This window comes from Taudactylus pleione, unplaced genomic scaffold, assembly GCF_031769625.1.
Source record: "Taudactylus pleione unplaced genomic scaffold, aTauple2 ptg001463l, whole genome shotgun sequence".
NCBI lineage: Eukaryota > Metazoa > Chordata > Amphibia > Anura > Myobatrachidae > Taudactylus > Taudactylus pleione.
Window position 1 is genome coordinate 1,116,625 of NW_028285861.1, and position 23,836 is coordinate 1,140,460.

A 23,836-nucleotide genomic window follows, 5' to 3' on the forward strand; every position below is an offset into this window, starting at 1 on the left:
AGTCGCCAAACTAGAGTCCCTAGGTCTTTCTCCATGCCAGACACGCATCTGATTTAAAAATGTAAAATCTTATTGCCGTTTTGTACTGCTTCACGGCTCACTGCTTTTGAGCAGGTTGGCCGGGCTAGTTATTACTCACATGCACTGTAGAGCCGGCTTGTCTCACACCTCCCCGGGGCTTCCACAGCACCACGCTGCTCTCAGTCCCCGGCGGTTTCTTTGTTGGGCTGCCAGAGGGGTTACAGAGCAGCAACATGCTGCTGGCTTTGAGGAGAGAGGGGGCTTGCTGTGTTCTAGGACGCAGTGCCGCTGCACGTGTAGTCGCGCAGCTGGTGAAGTCATCGGGCCAGGCCGTGGTTAGTCTCCGGGGAATGCCTGAGGCTATGGTTACACAGGTGTCCTGAGTGAGCAGGATGCCGCGGCTGGCCACGCCTCCCCCGGGTATTATCAGTAGTTCAAGCTGCTGCTGCAAAGCCGGGCATGAGTACAGCTGACGTTTGTGTGGAGGAGCTCACAGCAGATACTGGGGGATAGAGGCTGACAAGTTAAGCAGTAAACTAGTATTATTACATTTATGTATTTAACCTGGTGTTTCTGGGCTTTTAGATATATATATAAGCATCTCTTACTGCACTGTTTTCTCAGAAATATAGGCAGTAACATACAGGAGAATGTGAGATTTATTTACCTTTTTGATTTTTTTTGCAAAGAATTTAGTCTTTTAAGAGTCCAGGTCTTTTGCTTGCAATAAACAGATGGATGAATAGTCTTAATTAGCCTTTTTTTTTTTTTTCTATTCAATCAGTGCTACACTTTTTTTTTTCCCATGTGAATTTATGTATCTATTTCGACTAGACTTGTCATTCTTTTTCAGTATGGATAAGCTAGACAAGGATTCTAAAAAAAAACAGGGATCAGTCACTGTTTATACTTTGTATGAAATGTGAGAAAAAATTGCCACACAGTACGGACCCAGGGTCACTCTGTGCTGCTTGTTCATAGGGGGTTTCGTTATCGGAAGCCGGTGGTGCCTGATCTATGGCTGATGCTATAGGTGAATTACGTCACTTTCAAGAAAATTTATGATGCCCTGTGCTCAAGCTCCTCCTTTGTCTGATCCCTCGGTAGAACCCAGATGGACCTAGAATATGGGACGATGTATCGCTCAGGTGGCGACGTCCCTAAATTGACATCTGCAGGGGCCACAGCCGTTAAGGCGTTCAGGCCATTTCTCAGTGGATTTCCCTGGAGAAGAGTCTTTAGCTACCTCTTCCCAGGAAGAAGGGGATTTGGATTATGACTGGGAAGATACCTCAAACTGGGAGGATGACTCTCATTCTGATTCAGGGGTTTCTATGTTTATAGATGTGGTTAGGGAGACTATGCAGCTACAGGAAGCCATTATGCCAGAGACTAATTAAGTTTCTTTTTACGTTTAAAGAAAGAAACTGATCGGTCTTCCCAGAATTTTTACATTTTGAGGAAATATTAAAGAGACTGGTTTAAAACCGGATTTTAAATTTTGTATTCTGAAAAAAATGTAAGTGTCTTTTATCCTTTTTATGAAGAGGATACACAACTTTGGGAAATTCCACCCATGGTGGATGCTCCTATTGCTAGGTTGGTCAATAATACTGTTATTCCCACAACTCAGTCTGTAACTACTAAGGATCCTATGGATAGAAAGAATGAGGTTGTACTTGAATCTTTATTCACTTTGTCAGGAGTATCACTGCAGCCAATTCTGGCCAGCACCTAGGTGATAAAGGCGATCAATCCCTGGCTGAACCAGATGATTACTGGCTTTCAATCAGGGGAGGTGTCTGAAGCTAACCCCTTAGCTGACCAGATTTCGGAAGATCTAACCTATATAGGTTACGCTTTAATAGATACAATTCGGGTACAGTGTCGTATTTCAGCCTTGGCTGTTTCTGCCAGACTTTCGCTATGGCTTAAAACATGGAAGGCAGACCTAGAATCTAAGCATGCTTTAGAGGCATTGCCTTTTTGAAGGAGGTTCTTTGTTTGGTCCAGACTTATTTCTCAGGTTACTGGAGGAAAAAGTCCTTACCTCCCTGTAACTACACCTAAACCAAAGTCTCCTAGGATTTATTCCTTTCGTATTCAAGGCAGAGGAAGCTTTCAGGCTTTCTGAGGTGTGCTCTAGGGGTCCCCGAAGAGGGATCTTTAGGGGACGAGGTGTCTCCGGCACCAGTCGCCCTCCTGCTGAGCCAGCAGGTCAATCCACATGACTGTCATGGGACTGGGTCTCGTCCTTTGGTGAGAGGCCGCTTAATAAGATTCCGGGAAACCTAGATTCAATCCAAACCGCATTTTTGGGTGAGTCTGATTGTAACCAGGGGTTACATTTTGGATTTGGAGGGTCCTGTTACAAAAAGATTTTTTTCCACTCCTCTCCCTGTGGATGGTTGAAGAAAGGCGCCTCTCATTCAGGCAATTTCTGCTCTTTCCAACTCGGGAGTAATTGTTCTGGTACTACAGCAAGGCCTGGGGTTCTACTCCAGTTTCTTATTGTTAGACAAACCAGATGGGTCTTTTCATCCCGTTCTCAACCTCAGGGGGTTAAATGATTATCTCCATTTAGAAAAATTCAAGATGGAGTCAATAAGGTCAGTCATTTGTTCCATAGAGGAAAAACAATTTCTGGCTTCCATAGATATTAAGCATGCCTACCTCCATATTCCTAAATGGAGGGGTAATCAGCATCTTCTGCGATTTGCAGTAGGGCCTCTGCATTTTCAGTTTCAGGCTCTGCCATTCGGTTTGGCCACCGCCCCCAGAGTATTTACAAAGGTTTATGGCGCACATGATCTCCCCACTCAGGAGTGGGGGGATAAATGTGTTGGCTTATCTGGACGATTTGTTGCTAAAGGCAGCCTCTATAGCCCTATTGCAAGAACATCTTTAGATTACTTTAGGTATGCTCCAGGGATACGGCGGGACACTTTCCCCAAATCATTTTTAATTCCATCTCCGAGGATGGTGTTTTTTGGTTGTCTCTTCGTCACCCAGGGTCGGTGTTTCTTCCTCAGACATAGATTCAGGATTTGCAATTTAGAATATGGACCATTTTACAGATGTCTCATATCTGTTCTCAGGACTATGCAGATACTGGGAAAAATGGTGGCTTCATTAGAAGCCGTTCCTTTCGCCAGATTTCATGCCCATCCACTACAAAACCAATTGCTTCATCGATGGGTGAAGCCAGACCCTTGATTTACCAGGCCGATGTTCAGATTATTGCTGCAGACCTGGCAGTCTCTTCGGTGGTGGTTACAGGATGCAAATCTGAACAGGGGTTGCCAATTGTCAGTAATTGGACCATTGTCACTACAGATGCAAGCCTAACAGGCTGGGAGTGGGGGCGGTGGTTCTAGACACACTTACTGGGTCTTTGTTCTGTCCAGGAAGCCTCTCTTTCCATCAATATACTGGAATTAAGGGCAATTCGATATGCATTGATTCAGGCTCAATGCCATCTAAGGAATTTACCAGTGTGAATCCAATCGAACAATGCCACGCCAGTTGTTTACATAAACAAGCATTGTGGCACACACAGCTGCAAAGCAATAGGTAAGGTTTCTCACAGCCTTCATTGGGCAGCAAATTGGCTTCCAGCTATTTCAGCAATTTACAATTCAGAGAGGGGACAATTGGGAGGCGGACTTCTTAAGTCGCCACAGCGTGCAATCCAGGGGATGGGAATTACACCAAGTGATGTTTGCAGAAATTGTTTCCAGATGGGGATCTCCAGACATAGATCTAATGGCTTCTCGTCTCAACAAGATGCTTCCAAGTTACGGATCTCTGTCCAGGGATCCTCAGGCATCTTTTGTGGATGCCATGACAGCACCTTGGGGTGTTCCAGCTAGATACATCTTTCCCTCCTCTGGTAATGTTACCAAAAGTAATTCAGCGGATTTGATCAGTGGCACGGCCGGTCATTCTGGTGGCTCCAGACTGGCCGCGCAATCATTGCTATGCAATTCTTTGGACCATGTTGGCAGACGTTCCATATAGTCTGCCCCTGCGTTCAGATCTGTTGCTTCAGGGTCCATGCTGTCACCCCAGTTTCCCTCGTTTTGCTTTGATGGCATGGTTCTTGAATTCAATATTTTAAGGGCCAAAGGGTTTTCAGAATCTGTGGTGAAAACCATGATACGGGCTCGCAAACCAGTTACTTCCCAGACTTATCGAATATGGAAGATATAGATTTCTTGGTGTGAACTACATAAGTTCAAACCTGAAAGGTTCCAAATATCTCGTCTCTTGTCTTTTCTGCAAGAGGGGTTGGTTAAGGGCCTTAGGTTGTCCTCTCTTAAGGGACATATTTCGGCCCTATAGATCAGAGAAATTGGCCTCCATTCCTGAAGTTGAAACCTTCTTGCAGGGTGTTCTTCACATACAGCCTCCGTATGTACTGCCGATTCCTCCTTGGGACTTGAATTTAGTTTTGGAGGCTCTTCATAAGGCACCGTTTGAACCTTTGGAAACTGTAGATTTGCTATATCTTACTTTTGAAGGTTGTTTTCCTTTTGGCCATGGCCTTGGCCAGAAGGGTATCTGAGTTAGCAGCTCTTTCCTGTAAATCTCATTTTCCATGAGGATAGGGTAGTGTTATGCACTAAACCATCCTTTTTTTCAAAGGTGATATCGGCTTTCCACATTAACCAGGATATTGTTCTGCCAGCTTTTCGCCAGGATTTAGTAACTAATGAAGATTCTTCCTTAGCGCTGTTGGATGTGGTACATGCGTTACGCATTTACTTGGACAGTACTGCGTCTTTGAGGCATAAGGATTCCCTGTAGGTGTTGATTGATGCACCATAAAGAAGCTGGCCTGACTCAAACGGATCCATCGCTAGATCTGTCACTTCTGCGATTCGGCAGGCATATTTGTCCTTGAATGTGACTGTTCCGGCTTCCTGGTCATCCGTACACCTTTACAAAATTGGCTTGCTTTGGTATATCCCAGATATAAGGCATCCCCCAGAAGGATGAAAAAGGAAATACGATTTTCACTCACCATAAAATCTCTTCCTTGGAGTCCATCTGGGGGATGCCGAGGTCCTTCTTTTGTTTGGTTTCATACTAGATGGTGGTCTCTGGTTTCTCACTTCTTCCGTGGGTCTTTTTCAGGCTTTGTTAAACGGTAGACTGAGCTTTCGGTGGAAGGGGAGGGGTTATATAGGGGGTGGGAGGAGCCAGTTTCAACTAGCTAGTATCGGACTCCACCCTTCACTATGCATAACCCAGATGGACTCCAAGGAAGGGATTTTACTGTGAGTAAAAATCGTATTTTTCATCTTCATATGGGTCACCCAAAAGCACTTGTTCCCATCCTGATGGGCTGTTTCTGTAAGTATTGTGACTGTTATAGACTGTTAATTTCATGTGAACCTTTTCCTTACAGGTTTACTCACGAAGTCATGTCGGGTGTGGCTTGTGGGACACTCTTACATATACTGGGCCAGCAGACATCAGGCAGCTGGTAGAGTTGCAGAGATGTTGGGGGCAAGTGAGGTGAGGTGGTTGGTTTCCAGAGATATGAGGTCGAATGATTTGCTAGAATGTCTAACCAGGGCTGAGGAGACGTGGGAGACCCCGGATTGGGTGGTGGTACACCTAGGCGGTAACGAATTAGGCACCTGTAAGGGTGTTGAGCTCATCAAATCCATGAAAGCTGACCTGCAGATGCTTCTTACACGTTGGCCGCAAGTAGGAGTTGTGTGGTCAGACATCGTTCCCAGGAGGTTTTGGAGGGGTGGTCAAGGGGGCGCTGCTTTAGATAGAGTGAGGAGAAAGGTGAACGCGGCCATAGCCCGCTCGGTGGTGACTTTGGGTGGTAAGGTCATCAAGCACCCACGCTTGAGGTATGAGAATGAAGCCTTTTATGGGCCTGATGGGGTCCAATTGACGGACGAGGCTTTGGAAATTTTCATAGAGGACATCTGTTCTTTTTTATACGAGGGGGAAGGGGCCTACAGGTTGGTAGAGGACCTTGGTTCGTGAAACCAGGAGTTGGTGGGAAGCAGTGCTCCTCAGCAGGCCTCTAAATATGCGCAATAGCGGTTGGCTGGCATTCCCCCTAGAAAGATTGGCTAGATTGTCTCTACCTTAGGGGAGGACCTGGTCTCCATCTCAGGGAGAGGTCAGCGCTATGCCAAGAATGGGGCCACTGAATTATTTTCCTATCCCATTTAATTTAAATATGAAGATGGTGCTGAGGTTGGCACTGCTTTTCTTGTCGCCCAATTAAATTAAAAAATTTTTTTTTTGGTCTGTTCCCGCATTCTGGAATTATGGATGGAATTCTGCTGTGGTATAATATAATGTGTTGTACTGATGTTCTAGCTGTAAAGATCATTTGGTGCTATAGGGAGGGTTCACTTAACTGCCATGATTATCTTGAGCTAAATTTATAGACACAATTACATACCCCTTTCCTAAAATTTCCAACGCTGCTTCCGAAGTGTAGTGTCTCCCCTCACAACTGATCCTCTTGCTTCAACGTATGGCCATATGAATTAAATAATTTAACGCCAATGCGCTTCTCCTTGCCGACACCCCAAAGTCTGAACTCAGGCTTCAGTGTTCACATAACTCAGCCTACTAAACTACATTCTTATGTTTGACTATTTCGCTATTCATTCTGTTCCTCAGATCTGTCTCCAATGTTGTTGGACCCCAGTACAGCGCACCCCAACTTGATACTGTCCGATGGGTTGACAAGTGTTAAATATGGGGACGTCAAACTCCCTCTCCCCGATAATCCCAAACGTTTCAGCCAGTGCATCCTTGTGCTGGGATCTGAGGGTTTCAAGTCAGGCCGCCATTACTGGGAGGTAGATGTGGGAGATAAAACCGCTTGGGATGTTGGCATGGCCAGCGAGTCCAGCAACCGTAAGAGTAAGATCAAGCTGAACCCCAAGAACGGGTACTGGGCAATATGGCTGAGGAATGGCAATGTGTACAAGGCCCTCGAGTCTCCTTCCAAGACCCTTGTCCTGAATTCCAAACCTAAGAAAATCGGCGTCTATGTGGATTATGAAGGTGGTCAAATATCTTTCTACAATGCGGATGACATGTCCGTCATCCACACACTCAATGCGACCTTCACTGAGAAGCTGTATCCCTACCTGTCTCCATTCCTGCACGATTCTGGCCGTAATGCGGAGGCCCTGCGCCTTGTACATAGTTGATCTCTAGTCGGCTACATGGGGTAGGAGAGGAGCAATTCACATTCCATCAGGCTACTTAGTAGTTTTTTTTGGGGGGGGGAGGTGGTTTAGAATCTATTCTAGTTTATTGCCTGACTGAAGCGATTTGTTTTGGTCACCCTTGTAGTGTGTTCTGTTACGGTTTCCCCCAAGATATGTGAATGTTATCCTGCATTTTTTTTTACCTGTTGTATATTAATTTTTTTTTAATTTGTGAAATAAAACTTACCTGCTATAAATGTCTGCCCATATGTACTTGGGGTGAATATGGAAATGTTTGCACAGCACCCTCTGCTCATTTACTAAAGTGGTCTATGGAGAAATTGTGTTAATGAGTCAATGTAACGTTTTCTATAACCACTCTGAAGATGCTCTTGTGTCCAGCACATGGGGCATCGTGTGTGGGAAGAGCCTCAGCGCTATTGGCACTAGGGGTAGTTCTATTCGGGTAGCAATTGCTGAATGCATTATTTTCAGACCTGACATTGTCTCTAACACTACAGTGTAACTGTCCTCCTGGAAGTCTCGGGAGATCTGTAAAGAATAAAACAATAAAGTTTGCAGGGTTATTTCCCCTAAGGTCAGTGCTGATGACTCCACAATCATCTGACCACCCGTCTGCAGATATATCGGGCATTGGCTATGCAGCCCAGCCGCTGCGATATGTCTGTGAATACCTTTGTTCAGAACTATCCGGTCGGCACAGCTGAGCTCCGGCTGCGCGTACAGTAACGGTCGCTACATCGGTTACAGGGCCACCGCCATCACAACTGGGGGGCAAATTTATATGTCCGTCCAGGTTAGCCCGGACACATTGAGTGGCCGATTGGTAAGTGCATAGGTAACAAATGAGCCCCTCTGACGGAGCAGTCTGCTGACCGATCTGTCATCTTAGTGTGTAACCAGCACGAGTCTCTTCCACACACAGGTCAATGGTCACAATCCAATTAAACTACATCTATGTGTATTGAGGGTGTGGGGGTAGGGGGAAGCCATGTGAACCGTGAGCATACAAAGCCCCCTTTGGTTGTGTCCCCAGTGCTGCGAGGTACCAATCTAATCACTCTGGCAACAACCATCTGTATTACCTGAACGTTTCCTGTATACAAGCGGTTTGTGAGCTGAAACATCATGAGGAGTCGCTGTCTGCTGTACAAACAAATATAAAACAAGCAACCGGTCCCTGCACCTGGGCGCTGTTTGAATATATCAAAACACCTTTCAGCACCTGCTGCATGTAATAATGGTCGTGTTCAGACCGCAAAAGAAAAACCTCACAAACAAATTGATTACTGCGCTTGGTGGTAGGTAGATTACATTAATAAAATCCCTTGGTAATAAATCCGCTCTCTATTAATGAATATGAGGCCCGTTTTAAAAACACCATAATAGGTTTTATTTAGACTTGCAATGCTAAAAAGTATTAAGCGGCATATATCCACATACACAGTAAACAAATATTAAAAGTTAGAAATTAAAAAGTCATATATAAATGAATGGAGCTGAAATAGCACCGAGATTTAGAGCCGTGCTCTTTTAAGGGATCTAAGCCACAGTTGATATAAATGCAGGCTCGTTATCATATGTAACTTAAATTTGTAGCCAAGTCCAAAGTCTTTTGGATTCGTAACTGTAGCAGTTCTTATTGTAAATAGACACACTTTCTGTATGAGGTTGTAAATAAGAATAGCCGTGTGTACGGGCGTCACAGTGCACACTGTGATGTAATTATCTCAGTCCCAACCAACTGCCGCTCAGCTGGTCTCCGTTCACCCAGTCTGATGTTATCCGCTGGCTGGCGTGATTTAACTGGTGTTTCTCTCCGACACTTGTCCTGCGGGGAAAGACTGGAAGATATTTGCTGGAGTAGTGGCTTTACCCACAGCGGACAGATTGTGTCCTAACGGGGATGTTTGGAGCGTGATCGCGGAATCCGCGGCTTTAAACACAGCAGTGCGGTGATGTCGTAATACAGCAAGTGGTCCTTTCGGTACAGCTTCTCAAATGAAGCATGCAGCAATGTCCGCTGATTTGATATGAGCAGTGGCTAGATTCAATCCCGGCTGGAGTAAAGGTCAACGCGTTTCGTCCCTATTTCCTGTCTGGGACTTTCTCAGGTACTCTACCACCTAGCGCAGTAATCAATTTGTTACTGACTGTCTACTGTACAGCCTTTCTTAAGCCGGGTACACGCTGGACAGTATGTCTTCTGATACGGCAGATTGAACAACATATCGCACTCCCGCGCGTCATAAGCAACATCGCCCCACGGGTGCTATCGTCAGCGGGGGCCATGCTGCCGAATGCGGCACGCTGTCACTCCCGGCATCAGGAAGTGTGTACGTACTTGCCATGTTGGCACCCCGCTGGAGCCAGCTGCATGAGACATCGCACTGGGTACACATCGTTTAGTGTGCACCCAACGGTACACATGTAGGAGATGGCAGGATGCACCCTGGTCCCAAACAGCCGAGGTAAGCCTTTCATTTAGGGGTGTACTTAGTATGGCGCACTAATGTCCAGATAATTAGACTAGGGACAAGATTCTTTTATAGACCCCCTAGAACAAGGTGGAGAGAAGGGATAGTAGATTGCAGTATAATAACATTTCGGCAGTGTGTGATGGAAGCCATTCTGCTCAAAAAGTTTTTCTTGTATTCTGACATTCCTCAAACAAGAGTCAGCCTGCAGAATAATGTACAGGAATAAATGCATTGAGAGACGCTATCACTAAAGAAGGGTTTTGTTAAACATTGAGCTAAAACAGGGATGGGGAACCTCCGGCCCGCCGGCCATATGCGGCCCGCAAGACCATTTTTTCAGGCCCAGCCAGCTGCGGCTCTCTTCCCTCTCTTTGTTTTTTGACAGGCAGCGCTGAGCACTCGGCTAAGACACTGCCCGGCGCTGTGGTGTGACATCAGAAGTCACGCAGCGCCGTCCAGCCTGTCCTCGCCCGCCCGCAAACATCTTAAGCGGAGGAGGACGGAGAGGTGCAGCGGTGTGGGACGCGGAGGCGGGCAGCCCTCAGGCTGTCTTCAATTGATAGAAATACAGTACTGCTGATTCTGAGGGAGGGAGCCTTGCTGGTGCACCCCCACACCCAGTGACTGATGACTAAGGCCCCCATTTACTAACGAGTTTTATAAATGCTGCTTTAGCCAATCAGCCCCCAAATGTCATTTTTCAACCAGATGACAGCCAATCAGCTTCCAACTGTCATCTGTTTGAAAAATGACATTTAGGGGCTGATTGGCTGGAGCAGCATTTATCATACACAGTGACATTTATCACTCGTTCTGGTGATAAAACTTGTTCGTAAATGAGGCCCTGAGTGAGACAGTGGGTGTCTGTGCCTGTTGTTGCATCCCTCGCTGCCTGGCTGCTGTGCTGTAGCTATTTTGGGGGAGAGGAGACTGGACTGGAACCGTACACTACTGGCCTGGGTGAGTCTTTTCATTTTCCTGTGGGGCTGGGCTCTATATAGCAGGAGAAAGGTTCCTCACCCCTGCGCTAAAATAACAATGGGCCGTATTCAATCAGAGGCGAAAAGCCGTAATCGGTGAAAAAGTTTTGCCTATTGCCGCTTTTCACCTGGTTGGAACTTCTCTCCAAATTCAATTCCAGCCGGATTCTGCCTACGCGGAAACTCCATGCAATGTAATAGGCAAAAAAGAAGAATAGCAGGTGAAAAGAAGGGCAAAATCTTTATTTTGGGGTGCAAATGTGGGGAAATGACCCAGAACCCTTTGCACAGTCCCCCAAAGGCCTAATTGTAAAAAAAAACTGAGAACACCTCAAAAAGTATTCATTTTTGGGGTGAAAAAGTAGTGGGGGGACAAGCATAAAAACTAGCGAAATAGACTTCTGGGGGGTCTGCAAGGCTGGTTCAGGTGTTTGGGGATTGCAGGAGCATTTTTGACATTTTGTAAAAGCTCACTTTGGAGACAGAAAAATATGCTAGCACCCATTTTCATGTGCCCCAGATTTGACGACTATTTTCACAAAAAATACTTCTTTATACCATTCTTCACCACAACGACTTAAGTACCCAAACACTTTTATTAGGGCTATTAGTACACATCTACATTGATTCCCTGTTACTGCATCTTTTTTGGGGGGGGTTACAGACTGATTTCCCCACATCGGACAGTACTTTCCACCCTTTACGCATTCGCCGACTTCCGTTTTCGCTTTGAAATTGAATAGGGCGGAAAGTAGGGACGCGCACGAAAAGTTTTCGCCTCTGAAACAGGCGAAGGAGGCTGAAAGTTGGACAGGCGAAACCTTTCTGACTTTTCGCCTCTAATTTGAATACGGGCCAATGTCTCTTATGGATGTAATACATATTCGCGCTCAAAGTGATTTGTCAGGGATACTGAAAGACCACTCAAAGGGGTATATTTACTAAATAAAACCTTAATTACCACACTATTAGGCACACGTCTCTCATTGTTTTTCAACACCTTAATTTCCCCGTTTGCCACACGGATCATTGGAAGATTGCTGCCACCTGCTATTATCAGGAGGGTGTGTTTTTTGCAACGTTTCATCACTTTTTTCACTATCATTTATATAAGGAACCTGAAAAGTTTGTGCGCTAGTGTTCACGTAACTAACTTTCAGTATATTTACTAATGTTCGAGTTTTCAAAAGTGGAGATGTTGCTCATAGCAACCAATTGGATTCTACTTATTTATCTAGCACCTTCTAGAAGATAATAGCTAGAATCTGGTTGGTTGCTATGGGCAACACCTCCACCTCTAAAAACCTGTACTTTAGTATATACACTCCAGGTGGCAAAATTGAAGAAATATCTAGAAAACTGAGGATAATGTGGAAAATATGTATAAAAAACATCTATACTACTAGTCAAAAGTTTTAGAACACCCTTAATTTTCCAGTTTTAATTGAAATTTAATTTTAGTGGCTAATCTGACTGCACACAGGGAAGTGATTAGCTGCTGGAAGTTTAAAAAAAAAAAAGTATAGGTTGACAAATATAAAGAAATAAACTATCACATGGGTATCCACAATGCGTGCACACATATATATATATACACAGTTACAATTATAAATAGAAACACACAGCGCATGTTTTGCGCTGTAACACAAACCCGGCACACAGCGCACCTTTTACACTGCATGTAGACACAACGCATCCTTACATATAACCATAAATATACACGCACTCATAAAAGGTTCCTGCACATTATGGTTTTTCTACATCAGGGTCCATAGGGTATCCACAGGATACCTTGGGTATAGGTGATGACGTCAGGCAACGGGCACCATAGAGTTACATTTTCAGCCTCCCAGGATGCACTAGGGTCCCCCTCCTATACCCCGCCCCCGAGCCAAGGCATCTCAGTTTCGTTGGTGCCCGGCTCGGAGTCGGAGCACCTGTTTAGAGGGGGGCTAATGATTAGCCCCTGAAGTTTTCTTCGCAGCAGCTGTGGCTGCTCATCTGGAAGTACAGCATGGACAGTCCATGCTGTCTTCCCTACACCCCCGTCGGTACCAGAACGCTGGTACTGATCTGGGGATGGTGGTAAGCATCTGGGGTCACAGCTAGCGGTGACCCCAGATGTTTGGGACCATGGCCGGATTCAAGAGGGCAGCAGGTAAGCAGCGGGGTCCCGCGGTGGTTCCCTGCTGAGCACATGGTCCAGAGTCCCCAGGCAGGGGGCTCCCTGGGGACTGGCTGCAGTGTGGAGCCAGGTAACTAACCTGCGCTTCGACTACCCCCCTGGGACAGCGGACCGCGGCTGAGTGGTAGCGCTGCAGCGTCCCAGGGGTTAATTGCATGCCAGGGGAGCGCGCCTTCCCTGTAACACAGCCGGCGCCTCCCCCGCTGCACACAGCCCTCTCTGCATCTGCTGACTGGCCCTGTGGCAGCGCTCCTCCCCCAGGCCGGCCTCCTCTCTGCTCCTCGGTGGCCGTCTTTGCTGAAGCATGGTGAGTGCTGCTGGACGCTGATGATCGGTGGCATCGCGGTCTGGGTCCCCCGGCATACCTCTCCTCCGTTGGTTACAGGTCTGTGTATGCAGCGCTGTGTCCTACCAGGCTCTGTGTCTGCGTAGTTGAGGATCAGCGCTGATAGTGCAGGAATTGATTTATTTGCATTGTATGTGACTTCTGCTAGCTCTGCTGCCTGTACTTTCATTTCTACTGTCAGCCTTTTCACTGTCCCTGATCTTCTTCTGCTAAAGCCCTTGCGGTGCGGTGATTGCAGGGTGGTTCTCCCACTATACTAACAAGTATCAGTGAGAGGGGTCACATACTTACCATCATGTCTGAGTGACTTTCCTCTCCAGCTTATGTGTACTACGTGCAAGGTACCAATAGCGGAGGGGGAGGGTAACGCGGAGGGGCTATGTCGACAGTGTTATTTATTGGCGCGGCCAATTACTGTCACGGCTCTGGTACAGGAACCGCCCTGGGCTTGTTTCGCCAAAGCGCTTACAACCCTAGTGGGCTAGTTAGCTTTGCAGCCTGCGTTTTCACAGATTGGATTGTCCCAGCAGTCAGTGGTGTCGTCACCCATGCAGGGTTTCCCGAGACAATTGATGGTACCACACGGTCTCCCTATTTCCCCTCCCCAGGTCTCTCAGGAGCCTGCGTGGGTTAATTCACTGACAAGTTCTGTACAGCATTTGTCGGACGTGATACACGGGGAGTCTGTGTTGCGGCCACATAAGCGGCCGGTGGCGGCTCTGTCCGCTCCTTATGAGGATGACGACGTGACGTCTGATGATGGGGAGATTCTGGATCTTTCTGACCAAGAACCTCTCCGTACTAAAGAGTTGGACGCTAAGTCCAAGGTTTATATTCCTGGACTTATTCGGGCAGTCCGCACAGCTTTAGTGATTGAGGATGAAGATCCTCCGGTGTCCAAGTCAAAATATGCCTTTTTTAAGGCTATTAAGGGTGACGTCACAGTGTTTCCTCTTTCGGGTCAGTTAGTAGACCAGTGGAAACACCCTGGTAAACGGTATCAGCCTCAGAGACGCTTGGCAGTGGCTTACCCGTTTGCGGACAATTACTTTTCTAAGTGGGAATCCCCTCCACAGGTGGATTCTCATGTGACACGCCTAGTCCGAAGTGCCACATTGCCCATGTCCTCCTTGAAGGATGCTACGGACCGTAAGGTGGAGATCTGCCTAAAGTCCGTTTATTCCCTCGCGGGGGGGGGCAGCCAGACCGGCTATGGCCATTTGTTGGGTAGCCAGGGCTATGGAGCGCTGGGCGGATAGTTTGGAGGCGTCTTTGGATTCCAACTGTTCGGCTGAACAGACCGAGTTGGTAGGCAATCTCCGGGATTCGGCCACTTACATCAATGAAGCGGCCTTGGATATCAGTACCCTAACTTCTCGGATTTCTTCGGCAGCTGTAGCTGCTCGTCGCACCTTATGGTTGCGATCTTGGAAGGCGGACGCTGATTCCAAAAAGGGCTTGGAAGCTTTGCCTTATAATAGAGAAGTCCTATGTGGTCCGGATCTGGACAAAATTTTAGCCACGCTGGCGGCAGCCAAATCTGCATGTCTCCCGTCTGCTGCAGTTCCTTCCAGTTCAGGTACGTCATCCTTTCGGCCTTACAGGGCCCAGGGTAGGCCTAAAGCCCAGTCTTTTCCCCAACAGGCTGGCCCCAAAAAATCGGCCAAGCCCCGGAAACAGGCCTAGAGTACCAGACGTCCGGCCCCTAAGTCAGATGACAAACCTGCGGCCTGATGGTCCGGGCCTCCCTTTGGGGGATCCCAAAGTGGGAGGCCGCCTGCTGTAGTTCGCCCAGTGTTGGTCGGTAACCACGACAGACAATTGGGTTCACGAGGTGGTTTCTCACGGGTATGCCCTCTCCTTTCGGCACAGGCCCCCATCCCGATTCTTCACCACGGGTCTTCCATCAGACCGGAACAAAGCCATGGAACCGCGGAAGGTTTTGCACACTATGCTCCAGGCTGGAGTTATAGTGCCTGTTCCATTCTCCCAGAGGGGCCAGGGTTTCTATTCCAATCTATTTTTGGTGCAGAAACCCAATGGGTCGTACCGTTCGATCCTCAACCTCAAAGCACTCAACAAGTCCTTGTGGGTGCCGAGGTTTCGGATGGAGACCCTACGGTCCATCATTCTGGCGCTGGAACCTGGGGATTACATGGTGTCGTTGGACATACAGGACGCTTACCTGCATGTCCCTATTCTTTTACGCCATCAACAGTTCCTCAGGTTTGCAATCCGCAACGATCACTTCCAGTTCCGGGCGTTACCTTTTGACCTGGCGACAGCACCACGTGTGTTCACTAAGGTTATGGCGGTCATGGCGGCATCCCTGCAGCTGCAGGGAGTCCGCATGTTGCCGTGCCTGGACGACCTTCTGCTGGTAGCAGGATCTCCAGAGCTCCTTCTGCGCCACTTGGACCTGACAATTGCGGTACTGCAACAGCACGGCTGGTTATTAAACTGGCAGAAGTCCAGCCTAATCCCGTCTCAGAGGATTCTGCACCTCGGAGTCTTATTGGACTCCAGACAGCAAAGGATCTTTGTGACTGGGGAAAAGATCTCTGCCTTACAGTTGAGGGTGCGCAGTTGTCTGAAGAGTCGTCGGGTGTCTCTGCACTCGGCGATGAGTTTACTGGGCTCCATGGTGTCAGTATTCGACATGGTGGAATATGCCCAGTTTCACTCCAGACCTCTGCAGCAATTGATCCTGTCCAAATGGAATGGACTGCCTCAGAGTCTAAAATCCCAGACGATGGTGCTCACTCCGGAGGTTCGCCTGTCCCTAGCCTGGTGGTTGCAGACGACCCATCTCAACAAGGATCGTCCATTCTGGGTGGCGAATTGGGTCCTGTTGACAACGGACGTCAGCCTTCGGGGCTGGGGAGCTGTCACAGGTCCACACTTGTTCCAGGGCAGATGGACTCGGAAACGCGGAAATGGAGCTTCCAATAAACATCTTGGAACTCCGCGCGGTTTTCAAAGCTCTCCAGCAGGCACATCGGGTTCTCCAAGGTCACCCCGTGCAGGTCCAGTCGGGCAACGCCACCACCGTGGCCTACATAAATCGGCAAGGAGGAACCCGAATCCTGGTTTGGGCGGAGCGCAATCTCCTGGCCATATCAGCTGTATTCATCCCGGGAGCCCTAAACTGGGAGGCAGACTTTCTCAGTTGCCCGGACGTTCATCCGTGGGAATGGTCTCTGCACCAGGACGTCTTTCAACTTCTGGTGGACAGGTGGGGTCTTCCAGAGATCGACCTCATGGCGTCACGACACAAGAAGTTGCCGGTGTACGGGTCTCGCACAAGAGACGAAAAGGCGTCTCTGGTGGATGCTCTGTCCGTCCAGTGGATGTTCCGGTTTGCTTATCTATTTCCTCTGTTTTCCCTTCTTCCACGGGTAATCCGTAAATTCAAACAGGAAGGAGGTACGCTCCTGTTGATAGCTCCCGCGTGGCCCAGGCGGCACTGGTTCTCAGACCTCCAGGGGCTGTCCGTGGACATTCCTCTGCAGTTGCTGTTGTGGCCGGACCTACTGTCACAGGGTCCTTGTCTTCACCCGGACCTGACTCGGCTGTCTTTGACGGCGTGGCTGTTGAGACGGCCATGTTAAGGTCCAGGGGGTTGTCCAGCTCGGTAGTGCAAACTATGGTAAGGGCTTGGAAACCATCTTCTGCAAGGATATACCATTGTGTGTGGCATACGTTCTTCCAGTGGTGTCGACCGAGAGGTTATGCTCCTCGGGAGTTCCGTCTGTCTAGAGTGTTAGCTTTCCTACAGGCGGGACTGGACCATGGGCTTCGCCTTGCGCCTCTGAAGGTGCAGGTGTCTGCCCTGCCCGTCTGGTTCCATTGTAGGATTGCTGCAATCCCTGATGTGTGCACCTTTATGCAAGGTGTTCTACAAATTCAGCCACCTTTTGTTCCACCGGTGGCGCCTTGGGATTTAGCTGTGGTCCTGAGGGCTCTCCAGGGACCGCCGTTTGAACCACTGGGCTCAGTGGACCTTAAATGGCTGACAGCTAAAACAATTTTCCTTCTGGCCATTGCTTCAGCCAGACGTGTTTCTGACTTAGGGGCTCTCTCTTGTAGACCCCCTTTTCTGATTTTTCATAGGAACAGGGCGGTGCTGCGCACTCGTCCTGGATTCCTTCCCAAAGTTGTTTAGCGTTTCCACATCAACGAGGAAATCGTTGTGCCGACTTTCAACTCACCTGACCTTTCAGTGGGTGAGGCCACTTTCGACGTGGTGCGGGCCTTAAGGATTTATGTTGACCGCACTTCTTCGTTTAGGAAGTCGGACACCTTGTTTGTCCTCTTTGGCTTCCGTAAAAATTGTTGGCCTGCTTCAAAGCAAACTTTGGCAGGTTGGATTCGTATGGCAATTTCATGAAGGCCTTCCGGTTCCTTCTTCTGTGAAGGCTCATTCCTCTAGGTCTGTGGGTCCTTCGTGGGCAGCTCGACGTGGTGCCTCTGCAGTCCAGATCTGCAAGGCTGCCACGTGGTCCTCTGTCCATACCTTTTGTGAGGTATTATGCGTTTGACACCTTTGCCTCTCAGGATGCTTCCTTCGGGCGGCGGATTCTCCTTTCAGCACAGGAGCGTCCCCACCCTTGAAGGATACTGCTTTGGGACATCCCCAAGGTATCCTGTTGATACCCTATGGACCCTGATGTAGAAAATATGAGATCTGGTAAGAACTTACCTTTGTTATCTCTATTTCTAAGAAGTCCATAGGGTTCCACAGGACTCCCACCCTGTCGCACCTGTGCTGCCAGATGGGCTTTACTCTGGTCACCGGTTTTTCCATCTCCCTCTGGTGAGAATGTGATTCTTGTGTGTGTCCAGATCTTTTTTCTCTCTCTTCCTTCTCCTCCTCCGGCCTATGGCTTGGTACGTAACTGAGATGCCTTGGCTCGGGGGCGGGGTATAGGAGGGGGACCCTAGTGCATCCTGGGAGGCTGAAAACTTTAACTCTATGGTGCCCGATGCCTGACGTCATCACCTATACCCAAGGTATCCTGTGGAACCCTATGGACTTCGTAGAAATAGAGATAACAAAGGTAAGTTCTTACCATATCTCATATTATATTAAAGTTATTAATTATGATGTAAAATGTATATTTGATATTAATGGTATACAACATGATAGACATGGCATGTTTGTTACTAACCTGACACACTATTTATTTCTAGATATCTGAATCTATCAGCGAGGGAGTCGCATCTTGTGTTCGGTGGTTATGGAGTATAGGAAATTATTGGTTAGAATGTATACACTGTAATGCAGTGTCTCTATCTAGTTTAAATCAATTATAGGAACACCATGTAATCTGGAGAATTGGGACATACCCCTAGTGAACTGTCCTATGAACTACAGCGTACTACAAAGACCAAGATCAAGAACCAATGGAATTATGTTTGTCTGTCTACATTGTTATCATGATCTGTTAGGTTATATAGCCTGTGTCCCAGTCAGTAGCCATTCTTCTTGGATGACCGCAGGCTTCTGGATTGATGACTGTAACTGGGACCGGTGCGCATTCGTATGTATCGACTGTACCTTGTTTATGTATAATCTTTTGCGCTAATTGTATTTCAATCTCAGCGTGTAACTAAATGCTTTTTATGTGAATAATAACTTTTTGTGCTTTGGAACCACACTCAAAAGTCTGGATAGCCATTATTTCTTGTGCGACTTACAACACTAAATAGCAACATTTAGGGTGTATAGATTATTAGGTATTCATACTAGTGGATTGCTGGAAACTGGAAGGAGGTCTGTTAAACCAAACTCTAAAATCTTTGGCTCACAATGAAGAGTATTTGTACAGTATGCTGTTGAGTGAGCGAAAGGATGGTTCCTCAGTGTGGGGGAGTATTTAACAGGCTTATTTGCATGGTAAAGCCCATAATGTAAAAGGGTAATGCTTTTAATAGCGATGGGTGTTTAATATTAAAAGCATTGCCCTTTTTTAAATTTGGGGCTTAAACACACCTGGAAGTGCTGACTTACAATCCAAAACTTAGGGGTAAAGTTACTTAAGTGAGAGTTTTTAGAAGTGTTTTAGAAGAGATGTTGCCCATAGCAACCAATCAGATTCTAGCTATTCTCTTCTAGAAGGTGCTAGTTAAATGTTAAGTAGAATCTGATTGGTTGCTATGGGCAACATCTCTTCTAAAACTCCCTTCTAAAAACTCACTGTAGTAAATGTACTCCCTAGTAAATAAATCTCTGTGACACTGACCGCCAGACATGGAGGAGGAAGCATGATGCGCCTGAAGGCTCTTCTGCTCAATCCTGAGTTGGGGACTGGCGCTCTAAACTGAAAGGGCTGTCACAGCATTTCTCAGCACCATGCAATACCCCCTGGTCTAAACTTGGTGAAGGGTTCATCCAAAAACAAAATAATGACCCAAAATATTCCTTCAGGCTATGTCAGGGCAACCTTTGAGGAAAAGAACAAGATGGTGGGCTTCAAACCATGGAAAGTTAACGGAGGACATTTTATATGACCATAGTGGCGTAAACCTCTAGGGCATCGGTCTGTATGGAAGAGCTCTGTGACAAGGGGTGGTTATGATTGGCATTATGGTACTGGCCAATAAGGTGTGAAGGATAATGAGGTGATGGACGGTCCTTGGTCGATTTACCTTTGCACTCCTGAGTTCAATGGCCCTGAAAGCTGCTATCTCTAATTAGGGCTTTTACGTCGGTTATGGCCTCAGAAATTGGAGATCTGGCTTTAGGGTTTATTCCGCACAGGGGAGATGCTGTATTTTTAAGGGAAGGTTTCAAGCATGGTTTTCTGTTGCCAATTACAGATGTGGTATAATCAGGTAGGAGGTGTAATTTGTGTTCTGCCAGCTAATTCCCGGAGATCCCTTGGCCAGAGGAGTGGCATGCACAGGGTTTGACTGTGAATCTGCATCTCTTGGAGCCTTTTCCTATTATGGTCGATCTTGGGCTTTGGTCTGATCGACTGAGGAACAAATCTATTATTTTTTGGTGCAATAATCTGGGAGTGGTGTAGGTGGTCAGCAATCAACGGACTTCTGCTTTGCCGGTACTTTGGTTATAGGCTTACGTTGTGCTGTGCTGTTTTTTTCAGTTTAATATTGAATTTAAAGCTAAGCATGTGCTGGGGGTAGACCACTCAATTGCTTATGCCTTGTGTTTTGGCTGGCCAGGATTTCGAGCCTTGGCGCCAGAAGCAACCGCGTCTGGTGAATTATGACCTTCTTATGTCTGGCAGGTTACACAGCCGGATTGGAGGATTTAGCCCTGAAATCATTGGCCCCTGTCACCTTGGGTGCTTACCGGGCAGCACTGGTCGAGTGGGACACCTTCATGGGTCTGGAATCTAATGAAGGTATGAGCAAACGTTCCTTATGTCATTTATGTGGTGCTGTTATCAGGTGGGCAAGTCGCAGGTTTTTGTTTGCAAGTTCTTGGCTGGCCTATCTTCTTGTTTGCGCTTGCATGGGGAAAAGGATTTTAAAAAATCCTTATTGATATTGGGGGCATTGAAGGGTTGGTCCAGGGCGCATCCTTCTTTACCAGATATGCCCAGGCCAATTGATGTCCCCCTTTTGAGTCAATGAATGCATTGCGTTTGCATTTCACAATACAAGGCATTATTATTTTAGTTTGGCTTTTTCCATGGCTTACCATGGTGCATTTCTGGTGGGGGAGTTAGTGGTGTCCTCGCGACTGCCCCTCCATGACTGATCAGTTGGGCAGGGGTAGTTGGGTTTCCCTACATCGATCTCAGAGAAGGGACGCGTGCCCAGACCGGCTAGCGCAGAAATATAGTATTCGAATACCTAATATGAGTGGATCTTGGTTGATATACCGGGACGGGTCTTCGGTTACCAAGTATCAGTTCAGCTGTATCTCGAAACGCTACATCCTAGGTTTGGGGTTATCTCCTGCAGAATTGTCTCGCCTTAATTTCGTATTAACCCTGCAGCAGGTTACTTGGATGCGGAGGTTCGTGCCCTGGGCAGGTGGATGTCTAGGACCCCCCTTGCTATCCACATACACTGTTCTTGCATAATTAGTACACCCATTCACCAATTCGCTTTCATCTCGGACTGGTGTAACCTGGTATTACAGTTGCAAGTTAGGCGTTGTATATGTATAAATGGCATGTGTTGTTATTACATGTTAACTTGTTTTCACTTTTTTCAATTGCCAGATTACCACCTGGATTCGATGCCTATCTGGTTCCTGGGACACTCGTATGTTTATTGGGCGTCCCAGAGTGTCGACAGTCGGTCCTTTTCTAATTGGCCGGAGCTACATTTCGTCCGATGGATTGGCCAGATGGGTCTCCTCTGGGAGAACACGTTAAAGTTATTCTGGGACACTGTGGTTAGTTTTGGCTGCCCCCTGTTTATTATATTCCACGCAGGGGGCAATGATATTACAACCAGGTCTTGCCTTGACCTGCGGTGCTCCATCGGCAGGGAAATCCTGGAGATTAAAAAAAGGCTACCTTTCATTAGAGTGGGGTGGTCTGACATAGTGCAACGGCCTTTTTGGCAGGGGGCTGTCCACACCCCTGCCATCGAGTTGGTTCATCGCCGAATCAACTCTGTAGTGACTAAGGCCATACTGTTGGGTAGTGGTTTTGTCATTAGGCATCCTCGACTATGTGTGAAGGAATCCAATTTGTACAAAGAGGATGGAGTACACTTATCTGAGAGGGGAATGGCCATCTTCATCTCTGATCTGGTTTGTGGGCTAAGGACCCTATAACAAAAACTGAGGGTTTATGTGGTCTAGCCTGACATAATATTATATTTGTATTATATATATATATATATATATATATACACTGTGTATATATATATATATATATATTAGATAGATATATGTGAAAATAGCATTTATATATACTGAACTTATCATTAGTTGGAGGATGGTAGGTCTTTAGTTATAGGTTAGAACTTTTTGTAGGCTTAGAAGGTATGGTGGCTGGTGGGACAGCCTGGTTGGTGTGTGGTCGGTGTGTAAGTACCCTGAGGTGTTAGGGGTTCTGTCAACTAGAGTGTGGGTGACTGGGGCATCACCGGTCCAGGGGGGCTCCTTGATCTCATGGGGTGATAGGGCACCTGAAGTTGGGGATGGGTGGGCAGTGGGCCACCATCCTTCCCGGATTTAGCACCGAGAAGGTGTCTGTTGGCTTTCTCTGCCCCACCCCTCCTCTCGAGTTGGGTGAGGTTGGGCTGGATCTTGGGCCCATCCTCTTATGTTGAGTATCCGCTTGTATTTACCACACAAACTGACTCTTCACCTAGGCCGTCCCTCCTTTGCCACCATACTGCTGTTATGATAATATTAATAAAAGTTGACAAATATAATTGGCAGTCTAGTTGTCTGTGACTTTTTTCATTATGTTTAGGTGCGATAGTCAATGCAGACCCTAGGACGATAGAGGTTTTATGGCAAGCGTAGTCTTTAGACAAATACTATTGAGTTGGGATTCACAAGACAGAAGGTTGAAAGCAAAGTAACCTACAAGTGCAGCACATTTGTGGGAACTTGTGTAACAGTGCTGGGAAGAACATCCCGAACACTATTTAATTTTCATTGTAGAAAAAATGCCACAGTTGTGCTTCACTGTTATACAGGTTGAGTCTCCCATATCCAAATATTCCGAAATACGGAATTATTTTTTTTTTAGCATGACTTAGATAGTGAAACCTTTTGTTTTTTGATGGTTCAATGTACACAAACTTTGTTTAATGCATTTATTAAAAAATATTGTATAAAATTACCTTTAGGCTGTGTATAAGGTGTATATAAAACATAAATTACTTTCATGTATGTTCACAAACTTTGTGCTACAAAATTATTGAAAATATTGTATAAAATTCCCTGCAGGCTATGTGTATAAGGTTTAAATGAAGCATAAATGCATTCTGAGTTTAGATTTAGGTCCCATTTCCAAGAAATTTCATAATACAGGTTGAGTCTCCCATATCCAAATATTCCGAAATACGGAATTATTTTGGCATGGCTGAGATAATGAAACCTTTTGATTTTTGATGGTTCAATGTACACACACTTTGTCTAAGGCACAAATTATTAAAAATATTGTATAAAATTACCTTCAGGCTGTGTTTTATAAGGTGTATATGAAACATAAAATATTTAATTTCTGTACACAAACTTTGTTTGAGCCACAAAATTATTGAAAATATTTTATAAAATTACCTGCAGGCTGTCTATATAAGGTGTATGTAACCCATAAATGCATTCTGTGTGTATATTTTGGTCCTATGCCCAAGATATTTCATTATGGTATGCAATTATTCCAAAATACCCCTGGTCCCAAGCATTTTGGATATGGGAGACTCAACCTGTAGTATGCAAATATTCCAAAATAGAAAATATTCTGATATCCAAAATATCCCTGGTCCCAAGCATTTTGGAAATGGGAGACTCAACCTGTATCTGCAAAAGGCAGACACTTTGAGTCATAAATTTCTTTAACAATTTGTAAAATAACAATTTGTTCTGTGCTTAGTTTCAGAGTACACTGACTAATTAAACTGCATACATCTCAATTAAAACTGGAAAAATAGGAATATTT

The 23,836-nt window shown here is 46.5% G+C and overlaps 1 protein-coding gene across 3 annotated transcripts in view; it reads left to right on the top strand.

The window, feature by feature from the left end:
* LOC148442557 (nuclear factor 7, brain-like) overlaps positions 1–22,858 on the top strand; it is a 36,445-nt gene extending 13,587 nt beyond the window's left edge. Inside the window, exons 9-10 of one of the 3 annotated variants that reach the window (XM_088463818.1) lie at positions 20,489–20,605; positions 21,434–22,858. In XM_088463818.1, the coding sequence (XP_088319944.1) occupies positions 20,489–20,605; positions 21,434–21,996 (680 nt within the window). In that variant the 3' untranslated portion in view covers positions 21,997–22,858. Of the gene's footprint in view, positions 1–5,434; positions 7,475–20,488; positions 20,606–21,433 lie in introns of those variants that run through there. The other 2 variants (XM_088463819.1, XM_088463820.1) reach the window with 2 other exon arrangements.
* Positions 22,859–23,836: the final 978 nt, after the last annotated feature.